General features: G+C 39.0%; 1 protein-coding gene across 1 annotated transcript in view; it reads left to right on the top strand.

Moving 5' to 3' along the window:
* Positions 1-20,910, top strand: part of LOC140245285 (titin-like) — a 240,109-nt gene that overhangs the window by 172,338 nt on the left and 46,861 nt on the right. The window contains exons 70-73 of the mRNA XM_072324869.1: positions 3,252-3,288; positions 15,739-15,899; positions 17,529-17,726; positions 19,549-19,845. Coding sequence (XP_072180970.1) covers positions 3,252-3,288; positions 15,739-15,899; positions 17,529-17,726; positions 19,549-19,845 — 693 coding nt within the window. The remainder of the gene's footprint in view (positions 1-3,251; positions 3,289-15,738; positions 15,900-17,528; positions 17,727-19,548; positions 19,846-20,910) is intronic.

The raw sequence follows: 20,910 nt of genomic DNA, 5'->3' as shown, positions 1-20,910 counted from the left end.
GGCGGAGACAGGGAGCGCTTCTTACGAAAAACCGGTAAAAGATGAGCAGGCGTGCGTTCGCCAGTCTCCCTACGACGTAATCGTCCCTACGTACGGCTGTTCAACGCTGCCCACCTTAACACATGTCTGAGGGGCCTATGCACTGGGGTGGAGGTAATTGACATAAATTCCTGACATACCAATGCCCTGGCTCTCTGGTATATATACCAGTAAAGACCAGTAGTGATAGGAGTGTGGGGTAATACATGTGCCTGTCCACAGTGCAGGGGTGCTTAGAAGATTGGAAATGGTATCACTGGTGTACGTATATAAACTGAGACCTTGGTGAATCCAGTGTATCTTGGGGAAGGGGATTTGATTTGGATAGAAAGGGCTACCAGTATGCTTACTTTGGCACTGTACTCCCTAAGAGATTCTACTACTCCATTGTATTTCCCTCACAAAATCCATAATTTCAATTAGAGCTTAGCAGTGAATGATAGATAGTTTTCATTTTATTATCAATGAAATGCATCGAGTATACAAAATGTAGGTTACTTGCCTGTCTCCCTCTCTTTACTGTAGGAATTATTTGATTTAAAAAAAAAAAGATTTGAAAAGAAATCTGCCAACAGAACATTCAAGTCATGACTTCCTAACTTCAGGAACTTGTTTATGGTACAATATGACTTATAGTTATACATGTAGCATCCATCCTCCCCCTCCCCAGTCATGAACTGTTAAAACATCTTCTCCATGAAACATTGCCTGACAATACATCAATGACACCATGATCCAAGGCCGTCCCTGAGAGAAAATGAATTCTTTCTTTCAAAGTTTCTGGAGATGTTACAAAGTATGGCCTCCCAAAACAGTGTAAAAAATTTAGATGAAGTGCAAACTTTCCATCATGCTTACGTACAATATTGTGCTATAGTGCCCATGACTTGATATATGCAAGTCCTATACTAGTGTCCTCTTTCTTAATACGATACCAGCTTTGGAAGCTTGCCATATGAATCGCGTGGTGGTACCATCTCGGCTGAATGACGCCATGAGTGCCTGTGTCTCATTAGCCAGAAGAAAGGGTTTGACACCAACTGAACATGCAATGTATCCATGCTGAGATGTGTGCAGTGCTGAAAGGGCAGGAGACTGGTTATCATATCTCACATGTAGGACAGCTGCGGAGTCGCTCATTATAGGTCCACCAGCTGTCGTTAATTTTGTGATTGGTTACCCATTGCGAACAGGTCATCAAGGTTTAAAGTGTCAAATCTAACTAATGTAAACCATGAACTGTTACAACCCAAATATGAAGTATAAGTACTGCTTATAACATATTGGAAAAAGATATATGTACATGTACATGTATATACAAATTTCTGACTTGTGTGAAGATTTTTTAAGGTGGGTGCACACATAAACTTACTTGTAGATTCTAGTGTTGTTTGTTTGTAATGGGGCATTTATTGTTTTTATTTGATACTTCAAAGATTGCTCTGTGAGAAAATCATGCCCATACACATAAAAAAAAACCCAAAATGATGAACATGCATCACATCCACCTTCATCTTTAAAGTCAACTTGGATCCATTACATGCAATGGAAATCACTGCACATAATGGTTTATGGAAGATAATGCTGTGACAGATGACCACAAACATACAGTATATTTGTACCATTCTTTCTGTAATGATTGGAAATCCATTTTTCTACCAGAAAAGGATGTCTTTTAAACTTGTCATGTGACATGAACACTGCCCCCACATGTTTCTCCAGCCTTCGGATGTCACCCATAATGTACGGGCGATGCCTTGCTATCATCTTGCATTTGTGCTGGACTAATGTCCATGCTTGACCATTTGCATCCTTTGCTACTGTATGTCTGCTGACCTTTTCTTTAACATCTCCCTGAGCTGGACTCGTTTAATTAGTGCATAGCCAAGATGTGCTGACCATTAATGCAAAGGTCATTATGCATCATGAACGTTATAGCATATGGGAATCCATTAATCATGCATTACAGCTACTGTATAACTAATTCAAATTTGACCTGTGGCAAACAAATCAAATACTATTTACAATTCAATTCACTTTATTGATAATCATAAAAACAGAATTATGTCCAGTGTAAAATGTGCCAAGGAGTTCAAGAAAAAGTTAATGGCTTGATGCAAATGTGATCACTTTTATCTTTTTAGTTGCGATTGTGTCTCTTCGTGGTGCTGTAGTTGTTTTTTGGTCTCTAGTAATACATTAGTGTATGTCCTTGCTGGAAAAGTTTCCCGATGCTGTTTAATGAATGAGTGACCATAGACTTAGAGATAATAGTAATGCGTTATTACATAGACATGTACATTTTCATTATTATAGAAGAATTTTTGACTTTCAAAGATGCTGCAATATCAACTCCTTCCATTCATAAAGATTTACATCAATGAATACAGTATTGGGTGTTTATGAGTGTGTGTGTGTGCGCCCACACATTTTTGTGTGTTTGTGTGTTTTTAAGCTCGAGTGCAGGTCACTGAATTCTACTGTACAGATTAAACAGACCAGGGCCTCATTTCATAAAAAGCTGATATGATAACAACTCTTGCTGGAATGACAATTGTCATGGTAATGACAATTGTCATGGTAACGACAAGAATGCAGCTTCCTGATTGGCTGTTGCTATTTGAAGTTGTCATTCCAGCTAGATTTGACATCCTTACATCTTTTATGAAACGGGGCCCAGAATTGTGACTAATTAACAATGAATATTTTCCAGCTACATACAATCATATACGAAATAAAATGGCTGACCAAATTCAATATGCATTAATGATCGATATGAAGCGTTATACATGTAGGCCCTGGACCTACTGTACATATCAAGAAAGAACATAGTGGATAGTGGCATCGCTTCTCAGTTTGAAGTATTCACAGGCACTAGTATTTTTGACAACTATTCCAATGTACATGTATAGTAAACCTTCATTTTGTCGGCTCTGGCAGTATTGCAGTTATTTACTGGCAGCTGTGACTGAGCTGACTTTAATTCACAAGGACAGTTCTTTGTCCTTTCTTCTCAGTAAAAATAAAATTAGAGACGTGATTATGCCACCAAGGTCACTGGTCAAAAATTCAGGGTGGTTCATATGATCAAAGTAGCAAAATTAGTAGTGATGGTGGTGATAATTCTTCATTCAAATGTGTCATATGCTCAAATATGTTTAGCCTTGATATTATACTTACATAAATGTTATGTTTCTGTTTATTTGTTTCAGGAATTACCTTTGCCCAGGAAGAAGACTACTCTGAGAGGTGAGTGAAATGATTCCTGCTTTTCATCATTTTATTGTTCCATTTCAATTTTCACTTGCCACCATGATTAGGATGAATGTCAAGTATACTAATGATGATAATTGTGAGTGTGATGATAAAATTGAAGACATATGTGGAAAGTATGATGGCCATAATAAGAAAAGGATTTTTCAGGTGATAACTGTGCGGTATGGGATGAGGAATGTGTTATTTAAGTCTTCAGATTGATTTGTGATGCTGATTATGATTTTGATCGAAGAAAATGGTTATGATTATGGTGCTAATGATAATGATGAGGAATGTAAGGATAAAAATGTTCTGTATAATGTAAAAGATGAAGAGGAAGAATATGTTTGATATGATGTCATATGATTTGCAATTGTGAAGATGATGGAAAAGTCTGTACCGATACTTTCTGATTTGTTTTAGTTTTTAAGTCCAGCATCAGTTTCACACTCTATACAACAGCAAATTTGACAGTGTCCAAGTTTCAGCACTGATTTTTTTTTTGTCATGTTGTATTTAATACAAGTGAAAAAAGATTGTTTTTCATACATTTGTTGTTGTTGTTTGAGGAAATTGCTTGTGCAGTGTTCATGTACTGTGTGGAAGCACTTGCAGAGATAATTAGTAGAAGTATTGGTCATGTTCAGGAAGGCTTTTAATTGTGGGTGATGCAGATATAGCAGGTTCAGACACAACTGCCTTTGCTCAGAGTATGTGTGTGTCTATCTTAGTTGAAACTGTGAGTGTGTTTCTGAAAGGCCAGTGATGATAATGGTCTTTTTAACCCGTTGAGGACGGTTTCATTTTGCTACAACATGCATTTCCCATAGACACCTGCCCGAGTATACTCGGGACTCGTCCTCAACGGGTTAAGATGATGAATATTTCATCACAATTAGAAATTGACCATTGTGGGAAATCAATATGTTTACAGTACATATAAAAGAAACTTGTGTCGTCCATCTGATGAATGATGCAGAGATTAGATGAAAAAAGATGAAAGATGACATAGAATTTCTGGACTTGTGTGGTTTGTTGAGATTGAAGTCTTGAGTTTGATCAGATATCAAGTTGGCTTAGGCAAAGACATTTCTGGCATAGTTCTGACATCTCCAAGTTTTCTTCGAGGCTGTCTAGCCCGTTCCGTCATGTTCCAGAAATAGGCTAGAGGAGGAGGTAAAGAGTGAAAGTCTGGAGGCATGGATGTTTGGGAGGAATGCCAAGAATTCTGGCTGGTCCGTTTCCTGCGTGCGTTTACTGTCAGTTGCCGTTCATTGCCATCTATCCATCAAGGAGAGAGGGATAAACATTCTAAAGAGACGATAATGCGAGTTGTGTGATAGAAGTAGAATGCTCCAGTCATCTCCCCACGGGTATTTTACTCCACAGAGTCAAAATAAAGCCATGATGTTGGTGTCATCTTCTTTTGCTCTGTCTGTTGATGTCCAGTATCCTTTTTTTTTTTTCTGGCCAAGAAATTTTAATTGAGCATAGCACAAAAATATACGGAATGCTTCACATATAAATGAATGAAACTTAAATTCACTCTGTGTTAAAATCTGCTAAAAGTTCTCAGTATTTCATTTAGCTGTGTTTTCAGTTTGTGTTTGTTGTGTGTTTGTTTGTGTGTGTGCTTGTGTGTGCATTTGTGCTTTCTATGTGCCTATGGTTCTCGGTTAGCTGCAATAAATACATGTAAACTAGCATGATTTGTTTCTATGACTTGTATCTACGCCTTGTGGATCTTATGCTCTGTCCAATCAGTAACAGTCTGTAAAGGGTTCATTAACCCGTTGTGGACGGTTTGATTTTGCTGCAACACGCATTTCCCATTGACACTTGCCCGTGTATACTCGGGACTCATCCTCAACAGGTTAAAATAGAATCTCGTAGAATTTATGTTTCTTCTGAAAACTTGCTGTAAGATACAAAGCACTGCTGAAGTAAGATAAGATTTTACAGTCAGCATGCATTAAATATGTAAATATAACTTTGTACCTTGTTGGCTGGAGGTAACAATGTACATGTATGTTACAACATTAGAGCTGAGTTTGTAGCATCAAGTAGCACCTTTAAGACAGCAGTGACATTAGCCAACGAAAAGCACGCCAAGAATCTGAGCCTGTTCAAACAGCATCAATGCGTCTCCTTTTAGACGATTGACGCGATGGGTGGAGGATGAACAATGAAAAGAAAACACTTTGGACAATGCCAGCACATTGGGTGTTAGGGGTATTTGAAGCAGTCAGTGTTAACCCTTTTAATGCCAGACTGTGAAATCCCCATAGATGCTGTATAAGATCTTCCAGGTTTTGGTAACCAGAGGATTTCCAGCCCAGGGTGATGGGAGGGACAGAGGTATAAAGTGTTTGATGGTTTAAAATTCTGGAAGGTTTGAAAAGGAGGAGAAATTTCCACAACTTTAGAAAGAGGAAGAAAGTTCCAGAATTTTTAAAAAGGTGAAGAAAGTCCCACAGGTTTTTCAAGGAAAAGAAAGTTGTGAAGGTTTTTGGAAAAAAAAGAAAGTTCCAAAGGTTTGGAAAGAAGAAGAACGTTTGAAAGGTTTTTGGAAAGGAGAAGAGAGATCATAGGGTTTGGAAGGGGGGAGAATGTTCGCAAGAAAATGCCAAGAAGAGCAAGTCACTCATCTGCACTTTGAGGAATCTTACTGAGCCATCAGCAGACAGATAAGATTTCAGATTACGGTGAACGGTCTGATAAGTTTACTGACAGCGACATACAACCTCTCTTTTTTTTTCTGTTTAAGTAGACCACTCTGACCATCCAGTGATTCAACCTGATGTGTGTGTTTTGCTTATCAAGTACTTAATGTTTCTCCAAAGTTATTTCTTTACTCTTTTCTATGCTGGTGTGATCATGGTCAAATTATTCATTACTCATCTCTTATACAATATTTTGTAATATGGAAAATTACAGAGATTCTCTTTTGAAATCAAATTTTGAATTACATTATCGTTACATCGTTACATACTCAGAGAAATTGAGTTACTGTTAAGATGAAACATTTTCCTCACTTTCAAGAAGACTATGTAGTTCAAACCTATAGATAACTGATAAACTTAAATAACTTTATTTGACTTATAATGAGGTTATGAAATAAAAACCTTTCATAAAGTGAACTATTCTCAATTTATAAAGCAAAGATTTTACAAGAATAAAGTGTGTGGTATTGAATCTACAGGCCAATGGACTATGAATAAGTGGGAGGAGTATGTTTAAGATTGTATTTTGTATTTGTTTAACCCCGAGATGATCCATGCATGAGCTTGGTGCGCAAATGTGCCTACGCGCGAGGGAATTTGTTTTGCTAGTAACTTTAATTAACTAGACGTGATGTGTCAGGGACAAATCAGAATCAGGAGCGTGGTTGTCTGACCTGTGTGAGTCGCGATGGTCTGATTGTCTGTGACAGGTAATATCAGTGAATCGTATTCCAGATTGGCTGTAACATTACCATGACTTGTAAACCAATGAGGTATGATGCTCTTTGTGTACAGACTTCATATTTGTTGTCAGAGCCGAGTTAATATGACAGTCTCATAAGTATCTCTTTCATAATCCTTAGAAGGATTATTGCTTCAGGATCCTTTATACTAAGATAAAAACAAACAAGTGAAACAACACAAAACAAAACCGAAGAGAGAAAACTGTCTGTAGGTATATAAATCTTCCTCCAGACCCTGTAAAAGACTTTGAGCAATATGTCCTTTATGTGTGATTATGGAAATGTGTGTATTACTGAAAACTAACCTGAAACTTTTATTATATATCCCTACACATATTGAGGATCATTAAATGATAAAGATGTATTCTAGAGTGATAGATAAAATATGAGTTATTATCTACCATGTTACAGCTCTTGGTAATATATCATCTCACTTTGTCATTGATTTAAAAGCAAAAGAATGTTGAAATAGAATCTGATCAATGATAATAGAAAGTAAGTGTTCAGTTACAAAAGTTATAGACTTTTCCAGCAGTCTTGGGTCTGTCTGTGTGTGCTAGATTTATGAGAAAACTTGCTAACCAGTTAAAGTAGCCCACAATACTTTTTTGAAGCGGTCTGCATCATGCTCCCAGATTCATCCATCCATCCATCTAGTACTTTAACACCAGGGCCTATCTCTCTCTCCCTCTCTCACACACTCCGTGCTCCTCCACTTCTTCCGCTCTATCTTGAGTCAATGATGTCATGGACTGCCAAACCTTGCAGCTTTCCACCAATCACAGCCAAGCTAGCCATATTTGGGAGGCAACCCCCAGGTTTACCCACAATCCCTTGCAGCATGCCTGTCTCTCCCCACCCCACCCCCCTCCTGCTTCCACTGGGCGTGTAGCACACTTTTGCTGAGCTGATCGCACACTGTGGAAAATGGGCGTCTGATGAAGTTAAATGGTTTAATGTGTGTGTGCGTTTGTGTGTGCTGATTTGTGAGTGTGTGTGGGGTGTATGTAACATCTATTCCTATCCCCCCACCCCACCCCCCTAATGGAGGGGGTCTGTTATTTCGATTATCTGTAACGGCGGCGGCTGATTTTGTGACTTGCAGCCTCGGTGACAAACCATCCTCGCTTGTTGCTGTGTGCCGTTCAGGATAACAAAGTTGGGAGCTGGTCTCTTATTATCTACCGACACACTTGGAGTGATAGTAACCATAGCATGGTATAGGTGTATGGGCAAGGCAACCCGACGTCACATTAGAAAGCCACATATCGGAGTGATTTTCCTCATATTTTTGTGTGTAGAACAGCGCAACGTTCATCGTTTTTTGGAACTACAGCAACAATATTATTTCTTGTTCTTTGTGTTTTTTTGCGTGTGCCGGACTCGGGAGTCCGCGTGCCGGTTTGAATCGGCACTGCGTGATGGAGCGAGAGCTATCGACAGGATAAAAGCGGTAGGAATTTCGGTCAAAATTGTTGTGTTTATGAATGTGTGTGTGTGTGTGTGCATTTGTGCGTGTGTATACAGGAAGTGTGGATGAACTGTGGATTTACAATGTAAAGGAAGTGTAAAAGCGTGGATATACATTGTATGATCATGGCAATTAGCACATACATACTTGTTTCTAGGACTTGAATCCTCCCAACCCATAGCCTATATGCCATAACCCTAGCAACTCATCAAAAGCATTTGGGAATATGAGAATCTGGTAGAAGACAGGTTAAACAATGATTGAAGCATGGAATTCAGTTCAGATATCAATGTCTGATTCAGAATGCCAATTTTAATGAATCACCCTTCTACCAAAGACACAAAAATTCCTAAATTAGGAGGAGTAATGGTGGGTTGTCATTCTGTTGTTATAAAAAGAGACTCAGTTAGGATGTACAATATATCATCATTTTCTGACAGCAAATATGTTACATATTACTCTTTGTTAGTCAAACTGTTCAATATGTATTTTATGTACTATTTAGCACCTTCGAAAGATTAACTATGTAGACCGAGTAAATGTATTAGAATTCTCTCTGTAGCAATGATAAATGAAGGTTAATATAATCTGTCTACTGAAATTGTTATTACTGTTACACCAATTACTATGGCTTGCTTTGACAAATCAAAATGCATTTCATTGTATTAGGTATCAGGAAACTTGAAACCTTCATATTTCACTTTATGTGAATTTACTAAAAAATTTTTTTAGCAAGGAATGTCATGAAATAGGAAACATTCTCTGCATAGTTACGTACATGTCATTTACAATCCATAAGTTTCATAGAGGGTCAAACAGAGATACTTGAAATATTGAAGATACCTTTATTTGTACAGTCCAACACTCATTAATGCATGTATTGATTACAGCTGAAAAGAAGCCTGTAAAAGTAAAGTTTGATTTGTATATATATAAAGTTCAAAAAAGAAGAGAAGTACCTTACTTCTCTTCAATCTCAACAAGAATTCCATATGTGAGGAAACATTTATGCTTGCCATAATTTGATGTTTTTCTCAATAAAACTCCACGCTGAGGGTTTGAAAGTGAAAGGTCTATTAAAAGTTGAGCTACCTGGGGCTGGGACAGTAAAACGGTGACTCCCAGCCAAGCCTAATCGGTTAATATCTGAGAATGCAGTCTAGTTTTATTACCACCTGGCCTGCCTCTCATAAAGACGGGGTATGAAGTTTGGAGTATGAGGTTTGAAGGGAATGTGCAAATGGTCTGGTAGCTGCTGACATGTGTGTAGTAGGGGAAATAGAAAAGGAATACTGACAGTTTCACTGAAAAAAAGTTGACTTAAAAAAAAAAAATAAATCTTGTATGATGTGTTTTGTAATAGTGAATGCAAAGGAAAAGGGACCAAAAAAAACAAACATAACAAACCCTTCACTGTTTCTTGCAAAGTACTGTAACTGTAATCTAATATTTTAGAAGTATGTATAACAAGGCTCTTTTGAATGTTCTAAAAAATCTGTAAACAAAGAGCAAAATGTTCTTTTGAGTTTATAGTCAGATGATAGACAAATATGTATTTAATCATATGCACAAAAAGAATGATACTTGCACACAACACAGAGGGAATTTGTAATGCATTTTGGGAGGTTAAGGAATTCCATTTTTTGTAGACTAGGGACTTCTTTGGCTGGGTTCTATGGCATTCCGTGAATAACAAGAATTTTATGAACAAAACAAATATACAAATTTTCCCATGAGAGTTACATTGATATCACACCTACAAAACACACACATACACACACACACACAAACATATATTTTCAGAGACCGGAGTTGTACAGTTTATCTCATACACACACACACTCACAGATGTTACACATCCATGCATGTGCATTATCGCAAGCAAAAGGCACAGTACACAGGAGTACACACACAGTACACACAATATGGAGCTGCAGTGGACACACAGGCAGTGTGCATTGAAACCCATACCCACTCCCTCCTTCACACACACACTGTGCACAGCAGGTGCAGTCCATTGGAATGCATTGCAATGCCCAAATTAGGCCCTGCCCTTTTGGCGGACAATAAGGACACAGGGGAGAGAGAAACAGAGAGCGAGAGAGAGGGAAAGAGGAGGAGAGAGGGAGAAAGAGAGACTAGCTTGTCTGGAGTGTGTTCTTACAAGATCCTGTTCATTGTGTAACCATTATGTAGAAGATTAGATGCTATTCAGTTACTAATTGAGAGTTATCTCCATAATCTTCCCGCTGGACAGTCTTCACATACAATGTAGTAAATTATCTTAAACACACCACTTCTCTATTGTACTTCTTCAATTCAATTTTCCTTCAGAGATTCTTTCTACATGACTGTTGTTTAAATGTCATTGTCATTCTTTTTTCTCTCTCTCTTAAGAGTGCATTCTTACAATGCTTTTCTTTCCTTAGCTATAGTTGAATATTATTTTGGTTCCACACAAGTTGGAAATGAAACTTGGTTGGATTACTTGACTTTGTTATAATAGTTGTTTGTGTAAAGAAAAGCAAAAACAGTTTAAATGAAAGTTTTGGTTTCAGGGCCAATGACATGTACTTTTTAATTGAAACATATTATGATTCATTGCCCCTTATGATAATCACTCAGTGCAGAAAAGAAAGAATTGTTTAAAAGTTACCATTGTCATCAAACAGCATCAGATAACACGCATGTAGGAAGGCAATGTTCCCCAACTGATGGATTTTATTGCAAACTTTCCTGTCATGCAGTCCCTTTGTTGTTGTCCCATATCTATTCATATGTTTTGTACATCATGGAAGTTTTCTTTCTCTGCTAGTACGGTAATGAATTATTTTACCGACATGACTTCACCAACAATTAAAGTAACTAACAATTAAAAGTAAATACAAATGTATTTCTAAAATATTCTTAGGTTATGTTTTGAGATATTGTTGGGCTATTGAGAAAGTTTCTTGTACTTCTGTCACTTTTTGTGACTGCCACTACTGCTATCTAATGCAACTCTTATCAGAAATACTGAATGTAATAAGATAACAACAAAAAGAACAAAAAAACTTCCAGCTTGAAGATCTGTCTCAAGGTCACTATGAGCGATAGGACCGCTATAACAGATTATTCATGTAAGTGTGTATCTTTGAAAGAAGTTGAAATTCATCCTCAGGGACCAAGTACATTTTTACTGCAGTTTAAACTCCATTCATTCCAAGACCCTGTACATTGTAAGTGTGTTTCAGGCTAATCAATAAAGTACCAAAATGTGATGTCATAACCTCTTGTTGCCATAGAAACTGCTTCTACATGTGACCTCACCTGGCCTGAGTGTTTATGCTCGCACCTGGTTACAACAGCTATAGGAAAAGACTGTGACATCATTTCTTCAGTACTCAGTATCGGATTGCTATGTTAGACCACATGCAACATTCTAATCATCTATCTCAAAGATGCCGATCCATATTCATTCTAACCACAACTGAACAGACTTATTTCAGAATCCAATGAGTGGGAGGGCTGTATGGACTGTGCAGTGCACAGTGTACATTGTACGGGCAGAAATTGGCCAGCATTCTTTGGGTACTCATAGCATGAGTCAGTTGGACAGCCATGCATACACCCTTTTAGTGTCTGTGACTCTGCTAATATGCTAGGATTGTTAGCCAGCTGCCAGCTTCGGCCACCCCCATTCTCTGGCCGAAATGTCAAATTGTTGGCAGCGTGTAGGTTCATAAGGTCCCGGGGCATGTTGCTATTTCCACATCTACTGTAGAAATGCTCGGATGTAAATGGTGTTGTGACTCAGTGTTTAAGACTGCAGACTATTGATGACAAGGTCCCTGGTTCAAGTCCACTGGCTGTGGCAGTTGTGCCCCTGAGCAAGGCACTCTATTCTCATTACCCATTTCTTTGGAGGGGACTTGGTTGCTTGCTTCTATTAGCTTTCAGTGCTTTTTTTGTAGTTGCCACATAAAACGTATCAATTCAAATCAAGATTGAATCATTAACATGCAGTGGAATCAGTTCCAAATATGTTGAGCAGATCTGAGATCTGTTGCACAAAACTTTTCACCTGAGGAAAACTCAGATTAATTTTGATATAGGTTTTCCTATATTAAAGTCTTTGTAGCATCACACTAACCTGAGTTTTCAGCTCTTACTGGAGCTTTTCTAGGTTAAGAACGCTTTATGCGACAGGCCTCTGATGTCATGTGACACTGTCTGTACACTGGTTATCATTAAGACACATTGTACATGTATACCACAACAGACATGTTGAGTTGTTCAATTTTTTTATTTTATTTTTGTGTGTGTGAGTGTGTGTCTTGACCTCTTGGTAGTGAATTAAAGCTTTAAATATGCCATTATTCTGTGTGAAAATGAAGAAAGCTGGAAAGGCCTCATTGGCAGTCACTGTGGCAGTCATCTGTATGATTGATAAAGTACCCTGTACATTATAAGTACATGTACTCACCAGGGATGGAATGGTCATTAAAAAAAAAAAAGAATATATGACTCTTAACCCATTGAGGATGGTTTGATTTTGCTACAACATGCATTTCCCATACAATAGATGCTTGCCCATGTATACTCGGGACTCGTGCTCAGCAGATTTTAGAGAAGGCAAATCTGATATGAATTTTTTTGGCCTGTGTAGCAATATTTTATCCTGGTTTTGTGGTTGTTTTTTATTAGTTTTGTCAAAGAGAGGCTAGACCTTGACCATTCATTGTGGTAATCAACCACATTTAATTTGAATGAAAAGTAGTAACGTGATTATGTTTTAAGTTTTAAGGTTTAAGTTGAAAGTCAAGTTCATTTCAGTAGTTTGTATATGAAAGGATGGTATGCAGCACCAAAAATGTGAAATGTGTATTAACCCGTTGAGGACGAGTCCCGAGTATACTCGGGCAGGTGTCTATGGGAAATGCGTGTTGTAGCAAAATCAAACCGTCCTCAACGGGTTAAAACATTCTACCTCTCAGCTTAAAAAGCTAAAAAGATTTGTTCAAAGGCAGTATTATGAAAAAAATCTTTACACCAGACATTCAAACTGATTCCAAAGGCTCATCAGACATGTAAGGAGCTCAATTGGACCATTGATGTGAAAAGAATACAACAGTGTTAACTGACTGTTACAGTCACCTTTGGTTTAATGCTTAACCCCCAGAATCCTAGCTTAACTTGTCCTAACGAGCTTAATCTGTCCTAGCTTGACCTGATTGGAGATTACCAAGCCCACTCAGGCTTAGAAATGTGCCTGCAACAGAGAAGCTTTGGTGTTACCGTACACTAGGGATTGGGGAAGTTAGATGATCTCTATTCATCAACATTAAGACAGTTGTCAGACATCTGTACAGTCGGTGAACATAAGGCAGTAAGGGTAAATCTCCTAAAAAAGTGAAGGAATTTACATGTGTTGGGCAACTTCTTATCCACATTTATATCTGATATTCCTCACGTCATTGTGGCATAACTTTGTAAGTTATTATGATGAATAGATTTAATGATCAATGCCCAAAGGGCTTTACTCTCATCAGCTCTATTCTTGTCGTTATCACACGGTCCACTTGAATGACATCATCGGTGCCGTGATAAGGAATCGTCATCTAGGAATGTTTGATGGAGGCCAATAACGTCACAGCGGATGATATGGATTATGACCCGCTGAGCTGATGGATGTTAAGATATCAAGGGGGGGGGGGGTGATTCGAAAGATACTTCAAGAGGTTGAAATTGTGCTGAGCAAACATATGTAACCCAGATGTGCAATTTTTAACTGCCTTCCAAGAATTAAGTCATCCATGAGTGTGCAAACTTATCACTCAGAGCTGTCGTAATTTGTCGAAAGATTAATTCCAGTGCGTAGAAAAAAAGAAAGAGACAGAGATAGAGGGAGAGAGAAAGGAACTTTGAAGTAAACCTGACGTGTGCTTTGACTTATAGGGACAAATACACTTGATCAAGGACTTCAAGAATACTTGATACTTGATACTGTACTCCCTCTCGCAGCTCCAAGAAGCTATACTGGGATGAACTACACATGTGCGCCATTGGGAGGTGCCACGGCGATGATCTCTATTTACAATAAAAGTGTGCACTGTGTGAGTAAAATCTGAACGCATTCTTCTATAAAGGATGAGTGATCCAGAAGAAGGCTGCAAGGTTGTAATACAGGGGAGAGCAGCTTCTCTGAATGTTGTCAGGGTGGTGGCATGCACAACTTGACTAGGTCATGTTAATGAAGTTGTCACACAATGGAATGTTAATGAAGTTGTCACACAAGAAGAAAAGAGAGAAAAACAGCTGTCTGACTTTCTTGAGTCTTATATTCCCTCCAGGGCGATACTGTAAAGCCAGAAATATTGACATTCATGAAAGTTTTTCAAATTTCGCAAGGAGGAAGGATTTGCAAAATTGAAATGCACAGGAAAGTTCTTTTGTACACTAAAATGCATTGAATGCCAGTGGCAGTTCGCAAAAATCGAATGCCTTGAAAAAGGCCATCGCCCTCAATTCGCGAAAATTTCATGCCACAGATATTTCTGGTATTGCTGTATTGTATCAAATCAATCAAGGTTTATGTTGTAAGATATACCAGTGTGGTATATTAAACTTTCACTTCCATTTTCTTCCAAGACATTGTGAGCAGAGCAAGGGTGATTATTGTGATTGCGAATCATATCAATGTCATTTGGATACTTGTGCTATATTGATTTTGATTGCGATGATGTCTGATGTAACGACTGTGAATGGTGATATTGTCAACATGTATTGATGAAGTGATAATGATACTAATGACAATGGTGAGTGATGTGACAAACATTGTATTTACAGTGATAATGTTGATGATGATAATTTAGTAGAATTCATTTTAATACAAAAGTGTACGTATTAAATCTTTACACAGAACTTTACAACAGTGATCATCTGTCCCGCTAACCATCATGTTTATCTGTTGTAGCGTGATCAACATTGATAGTGTAAAATCCCTGGATACTAAAAAAAAGCCTGGCAAAAACATACGATTTTATGTTTATCTATAACCATGCTCTTGATTTTCAATGGATTGAAACATAATTTCTGCTGCAAGCACGGATTATCTGTTCATGTATTTTGGAACCCTTCAGCAAACTGAGTAGTGATGATACTGTACATACAATTCTGATTTGGTTGAAAATTGTTCCATAATGATGACATTAACCCATTGAGGACGAGTCCCGAGTATACTCGGGCAAGTGTCTATGGGAAATGCATGTTGTAGCAAAATCAAACCGTCCTCAACGGGTTAAGCTCTCCCTTTACTCAGACAAACTTTTCAAATTAGCAATAGACATTGTGCAAAACTGACCCGATTTTTGTGGGCAGTGAGTGTAACAACACTTGCTTTGCTCACTTTTTTTTTCTTTTGAAGAGTAAACATCCTTGACTGTACCTTATAGTCATCGTATTCTACTTATTGGTGGTATCTGTGAAGTACTTATCTTCATGTTCCACTTTCTCGTTCGACCCTCAGCATTGAAACTACCACCACCACTACCACAAGGGTCGTGTACTACACCCCTGCCATGAGTCGGGGGCGCATTGGCCAAGAGGAGGCGCCAAAGTTCACCCAGCCCTTGAAGAGTGTGTCCGTCAAGGAAGGCCAGGCAGCCACCTTACAGGCCGAGGTCAAAGGTCAGTCTCTTAAAAAAATTTGACACTAAACTTTGCTGACCACTAATTGTCTCCTGTGTCTCAATATACCCCCACCACCTTCCCATGCCCTCATCCTGAGTTATATAGAAATCTTTACTGACATTTACTGGAATAATTTTAGAGTAGTTACATTATAAAGAGTTACTTGTACGCGTGTGTGTACAAACTGCCTACATGTACATTGTATCTATATACGAGTAGATTGAAAAGTTACATGGTAATGTTTTGTCATCATTATTATTCTACTGGATCAGCAATAGATATAGAGACATTGCATATTTGCTGTGAACAATTTCCTATAAAAGATTTACTTGTATTAGATTCCTTCCCAGCCACCTTCAATAGAGCCATACAGACTGGATTTGTTTGAAATGAGAGAAATGCTGTGTTCCTACTCAGATCCCCGTACTGCTGTGATTCAAAAGATAATTGTTGACATTAACTTGGAAAACTGGAGTAATTATATCATGAAGTATGATAATATTTATTGACTTTGTGTGTGTGTTTGTGTATGTTTATGGGTGTCTGTAAAAGTAGGTTGATTTATACCTTGTACATTTACATGTACAATGTATATGCCAATGTGTTAGTCACTATCATTGTATTTACCTCAATTAGCAGTAGATTTTAGAGACAATATATATTTGCAGTGAGTCATTTACCCCCCAAGATCTACCTGATGTGTATTCAGGCAAGCTATATACATTGCACCAAGACTCCCCTCTTTTATATCAAAAGACTGTCATATTTTAAAAATTTTCTTTCTTTCTTATTGCTGTTTAAAATGAGTTCAATGCTGTGGCCTTACCCAATTTCCTCAAACCGCTGTATTCCATCACAAACATGTTCTAGAAGATGATTTGCAGTTGTCTTAAAGGGACGCTGACCCTGGACTCAAGAGGGCACTGTTGTATAGCGTAATGCTCGCTGCCATCTTTGTTACGAAGTTTGACAATGTAAAGCTATTGTAGATTACTGTCAATCAAAGTAGAGGGCATATTGCATGTGCTCTCTTTTGCTATTACAAGGTTCAGTAGTCCTTCACTGTATATAGCATAAGTGTTTGTAGCACATGTACTGTACGTGCGCGTTGGGCTGGACCAATCAGATTGATCGCATGTAAATCAGGATTTAGTCTGGCAATTACATAGCAGTCCGTCAACTTCTGGTGACATGGATTCACATGCAAGTTTTTAACGCTACATACAAGTATACAAGTTGTACATTGTAGGTAGCAAGCAACCCGACTTTGAAGGATCTGTATGCTGTAGGTGAAAAAGTCAGGAACAGCAGCCAAATCAAGAGACGAATTGAGATTGACATTATTTTGATCATTTATGACATAAGCCTACTCACTCCATGAATCAGTTTGATGCGGATGTTTGGAACATGGCAGATGCATTTAAGCATGGGTCTGTGCAATAGCGCCCTCTTTAGTCATGGGTCCATTAACCTTTAAATGTCCACCTGCAGTCTCACTGGTAATCCCAGTGGTTGTGTGTGTGCTGTAATTATTCCTAACTTCCACCCCCTTCTTTGTCCTCCTAACTACTCCTCCCTCCTCTCCCCTCCCCCTTCCCCCTCCTCTCCCCTCCCCCTCCCTAACAGGTCACCCCGAACCGACCATCAAATGGTTCAAAGATGAGAAGGAGCTGAAGAGCTCGCCAAAGTACAACATCAATTTCGCGAAGGGCAAGTGTTCGCTGAAGATCAGCAAAACCTCCGCCAAAGATGATGGCCAGTACAAGTGTACCGCCGAAAATAAGACAGGAAATGCAATGTGCTCCGCCACATTGCAGATCCAAGGTATGTTGGCGCCGATTTGAAAAACAAAAAGGTGTAAGTTCTGTCCTTGGTGAGGCAGGCTTATTCATATGGTCTTGTTTTGCATAATCATTTCATCCTTATGTTTAATGAAACTCTTTTTAGTGTTAATTGGTACTTTTTTTTTTGGGGGGGGGGGAGGGGTGGGGTGGCGGGCTACTTTGCTCAGAATCTGTAAGAAAAGCGTTAATTATAACTTTCCATCTCAAAAGAATACTTGCCAAAGATGTTTGGATGTCTTATTTATTTTCTTGTATGTGATGTTGACCACATGACAGATTTAAGCTCCAGAACTTGTTATTATTGCACTGTAGAAACCAAGAATGTGATTTTCTAGACAAGATTTGTCAAGAGGATGAACCCTTCAGAAGAGATATTTTGTATGGCATGGATACCGCGACTGTGTGTATCATATACAGCCAAAGGTATACCAAAAAGCCTAGGCTTTTGATTTTCAAGAGTAAAAACCTCATGCAGAACAATCAGATTCAAGTTTGAATGCATAATTACATACTTCAAACCATCTGCACAACATACAGGTGACGTCTTAACTGTTCAGTATGACTTAGGGTGTGTTCGAGCGCTCTAAAGCGAACCAAAGCGAACTGAACTAAAGCGTACCGTACCGTACCATGCCATTTTTGGAGCGTTCGAGCGCTCTGTGGAGAAAGCGTACTCACGAGTTATTTTTAGAAAGGTCACGCTTGTTTGTAGCAAGAATGTCATTCACCCCTGGCGCTTGAACTACTTACAGCTGTCCAGAACAAAGAGAATGATGTTTTTGCATTGTGACGTATGCGCATGATACGCGCATGCTTTACAACGAACTTTTGGTACGCTTTGGTACGCTTTTGGAGCACATCGGGAAGTGGTCCACTTTTAGCTCGGTACAGTACGGTACGGTACACTTTAGGAGCGTTCAAATGCTCCTCTGGCGCGGGTACGGTACGGTACAGTTCGCTTTAGGAGAGCGCTCGAACGCACCCTTAGTTTATATATCTACATCAACTTATGAAAGATCTGTAACATTGATTCACACAGAGTCTTCATTCTGATATCCATCAAACCCTTTTTTCCCCCAACAACTCTAAAGGTAAAATCATACTACTGGTACTACATGAATTGGATATGATTTCATCATCACATGTGTGTTTCAAAACTAATTCTAAAAAAATAATGCTACTATCCAGAAATAGCAAAAGAATTAGAGTGTTATTCGGTTCTAACAAAGGTCATCAACATGGAATGTAAATGTACAATGTATTTTCCTCCCAGTTAGTAGAGTGGCACGCAATACTGTATACGCTGAATTTAACCACTCGCGAAATCGTCGGGAAATCTCAATTCACGAAAATTTAGACTCGCGAAATATATGGCATATACAGTATGTTATTGCGTCGTTAATGGTGCCCTACTTAAGAATACAGAAGTACACTTAAATCTGTCCTAGAATTTTCTCAGTTTAAGGTTCTTATGAATACACACACAGACTGGTACACTGTAACCAGTTATTCTGCTCTTGAAAGCAGACTGTGTCAAGCACATTACAATATGATCAAAGATTAGAGTATGTTTAATGTAAGCTTTCACATTGCAACGATCGTAGCTCTGGTGGCAAGTTTGTGACATGTTTCCTGTAGTGGAGCCAGTTTGCTTTGCCAGAGTGAGGTACAACTGTAGTCCATGTTTTATTTGGTATCCTAGAGAAGAGAGTCAAAAAAAGGTTGTGGGATTGTGTTTTCAGGTGACTCCAAACCAGGAGACTCTAAACCAGGAGACTCCAAACCAGGAGACTCTAAACCAGGAGACTCCAAACCGCCTGAATTCCTCCAAGGCCTAACCGGCCAAGAAAAAACCGAGGGGGACTCAGTGCGGTTTGAGGTGCGGATCACTGGTACCCCAAAGCCGAGCGTTCAGTGGATCCACAATGGCGACAAGCTGGAGAACTCCATCGATATCCAGATTTCCGAGGAGGGTGACCGCTACATCCTCAACATTCCCGAAGTCTTTGATGAGGATGCGGGCGAGTACTCGGTCCGTGCCGAGAACGCGGCGGGTCTGGCCACCTCGCAGACGGTGCTAGTCATCAGGAGTAAGTCCGGTACGCACCCCACGGCGCTTCTCCGTTGAAGCCTGCACCTTCATCTTCACCTCTCCACGAAACCGCATCCACCATCGCAACCTCCCAACTCAGCAAGCTCAATACACCCCTCTTTCTCTCTATTGCATCCCTTGACTTCCTGACTTGCATTCCAAATGTCTAGCCCTGGTGATATATTCATGTGCATGATATTCTTACAGCTTGGCTTCGGATGGATTTACATCTTCCTGTCCATGTTTGCTGGAGAAAGTGTCTCATTTTCCTCCGCCGAAGCATGTGTGCAGGAGATATGTCTGGGGTCTGGAGTTGTTTGGTTGTTAGACTAGTTACCTTTATGTATTTATTGCTTGCTTTATAGTTGGAATGCACCATGACCATTCATTCCACAGACATGTACCTACATGTATCATATGTCAGTACACCTATGACATCCATGCCACTGCCACTATGCACAGAACTTGTTGATGAAATATTTGTCATTGAAAGAGCCAGATGATCATGCAAGTCTCATCGAATAGACAGTTTGAAACAGATGTTATTGATATCTTATCCTGACAAGAAGAGTGATCGAATCTATGGAATTAACCAATTGGGGATGAACTGATTTTGCTACAACACACATTTCCCATGGACACCTGCCTGAGTATACTCGGGACTCGTTTTCAACAAGCTAAATGTTGTTATGAAGCTTCACAAAGATTCATCGTCAAACACCCGTGTCATACCATTATGGTCATGGTGCCATTTCTTTGTCTAATGCAAAAATGTCTTCAGGCTTATATGACCCCGCTTTATTTTTCCTTACATAGCCAAGGAAGTTCTACGGTCAACTACACTTTTTCTGACATCACCCCTCGGGAGCTTTCAGAACCTGGCACTGTTTCATTCTCATTACTTTTCTCTTTCCCCTCCCCCATTTCTTACAAAGTTTTTGTGGTTTCCCTCCCACCAAAGATAGTAGAGATAATAAGATACGAAGGCGCGCGATAACAATGGACACAAAATGGCTACCCTACATGACGATACAAAAGAGAGCTAAGTACAAACTCAGTACACCTAAAAACA

This window comes from Diadema setosum, chromosome 22 (assembly GCF_964275005.1).
Source record: "Diadema setosum chromosome 22, eeDiaSeto1, whole genome shotgun sequence".
Lineage (NCBI taxonomy): Eukaryota > Metazoa > Echinodermata > Echinoidea > Diadematoida > Diadematidae > Diadema > Diadema setosum.
The sequence above is the reverse complement of the archived record's forward strand: the minus strand, read 5'-3'. Positions and strand labels throughout refer to the sequence as shown.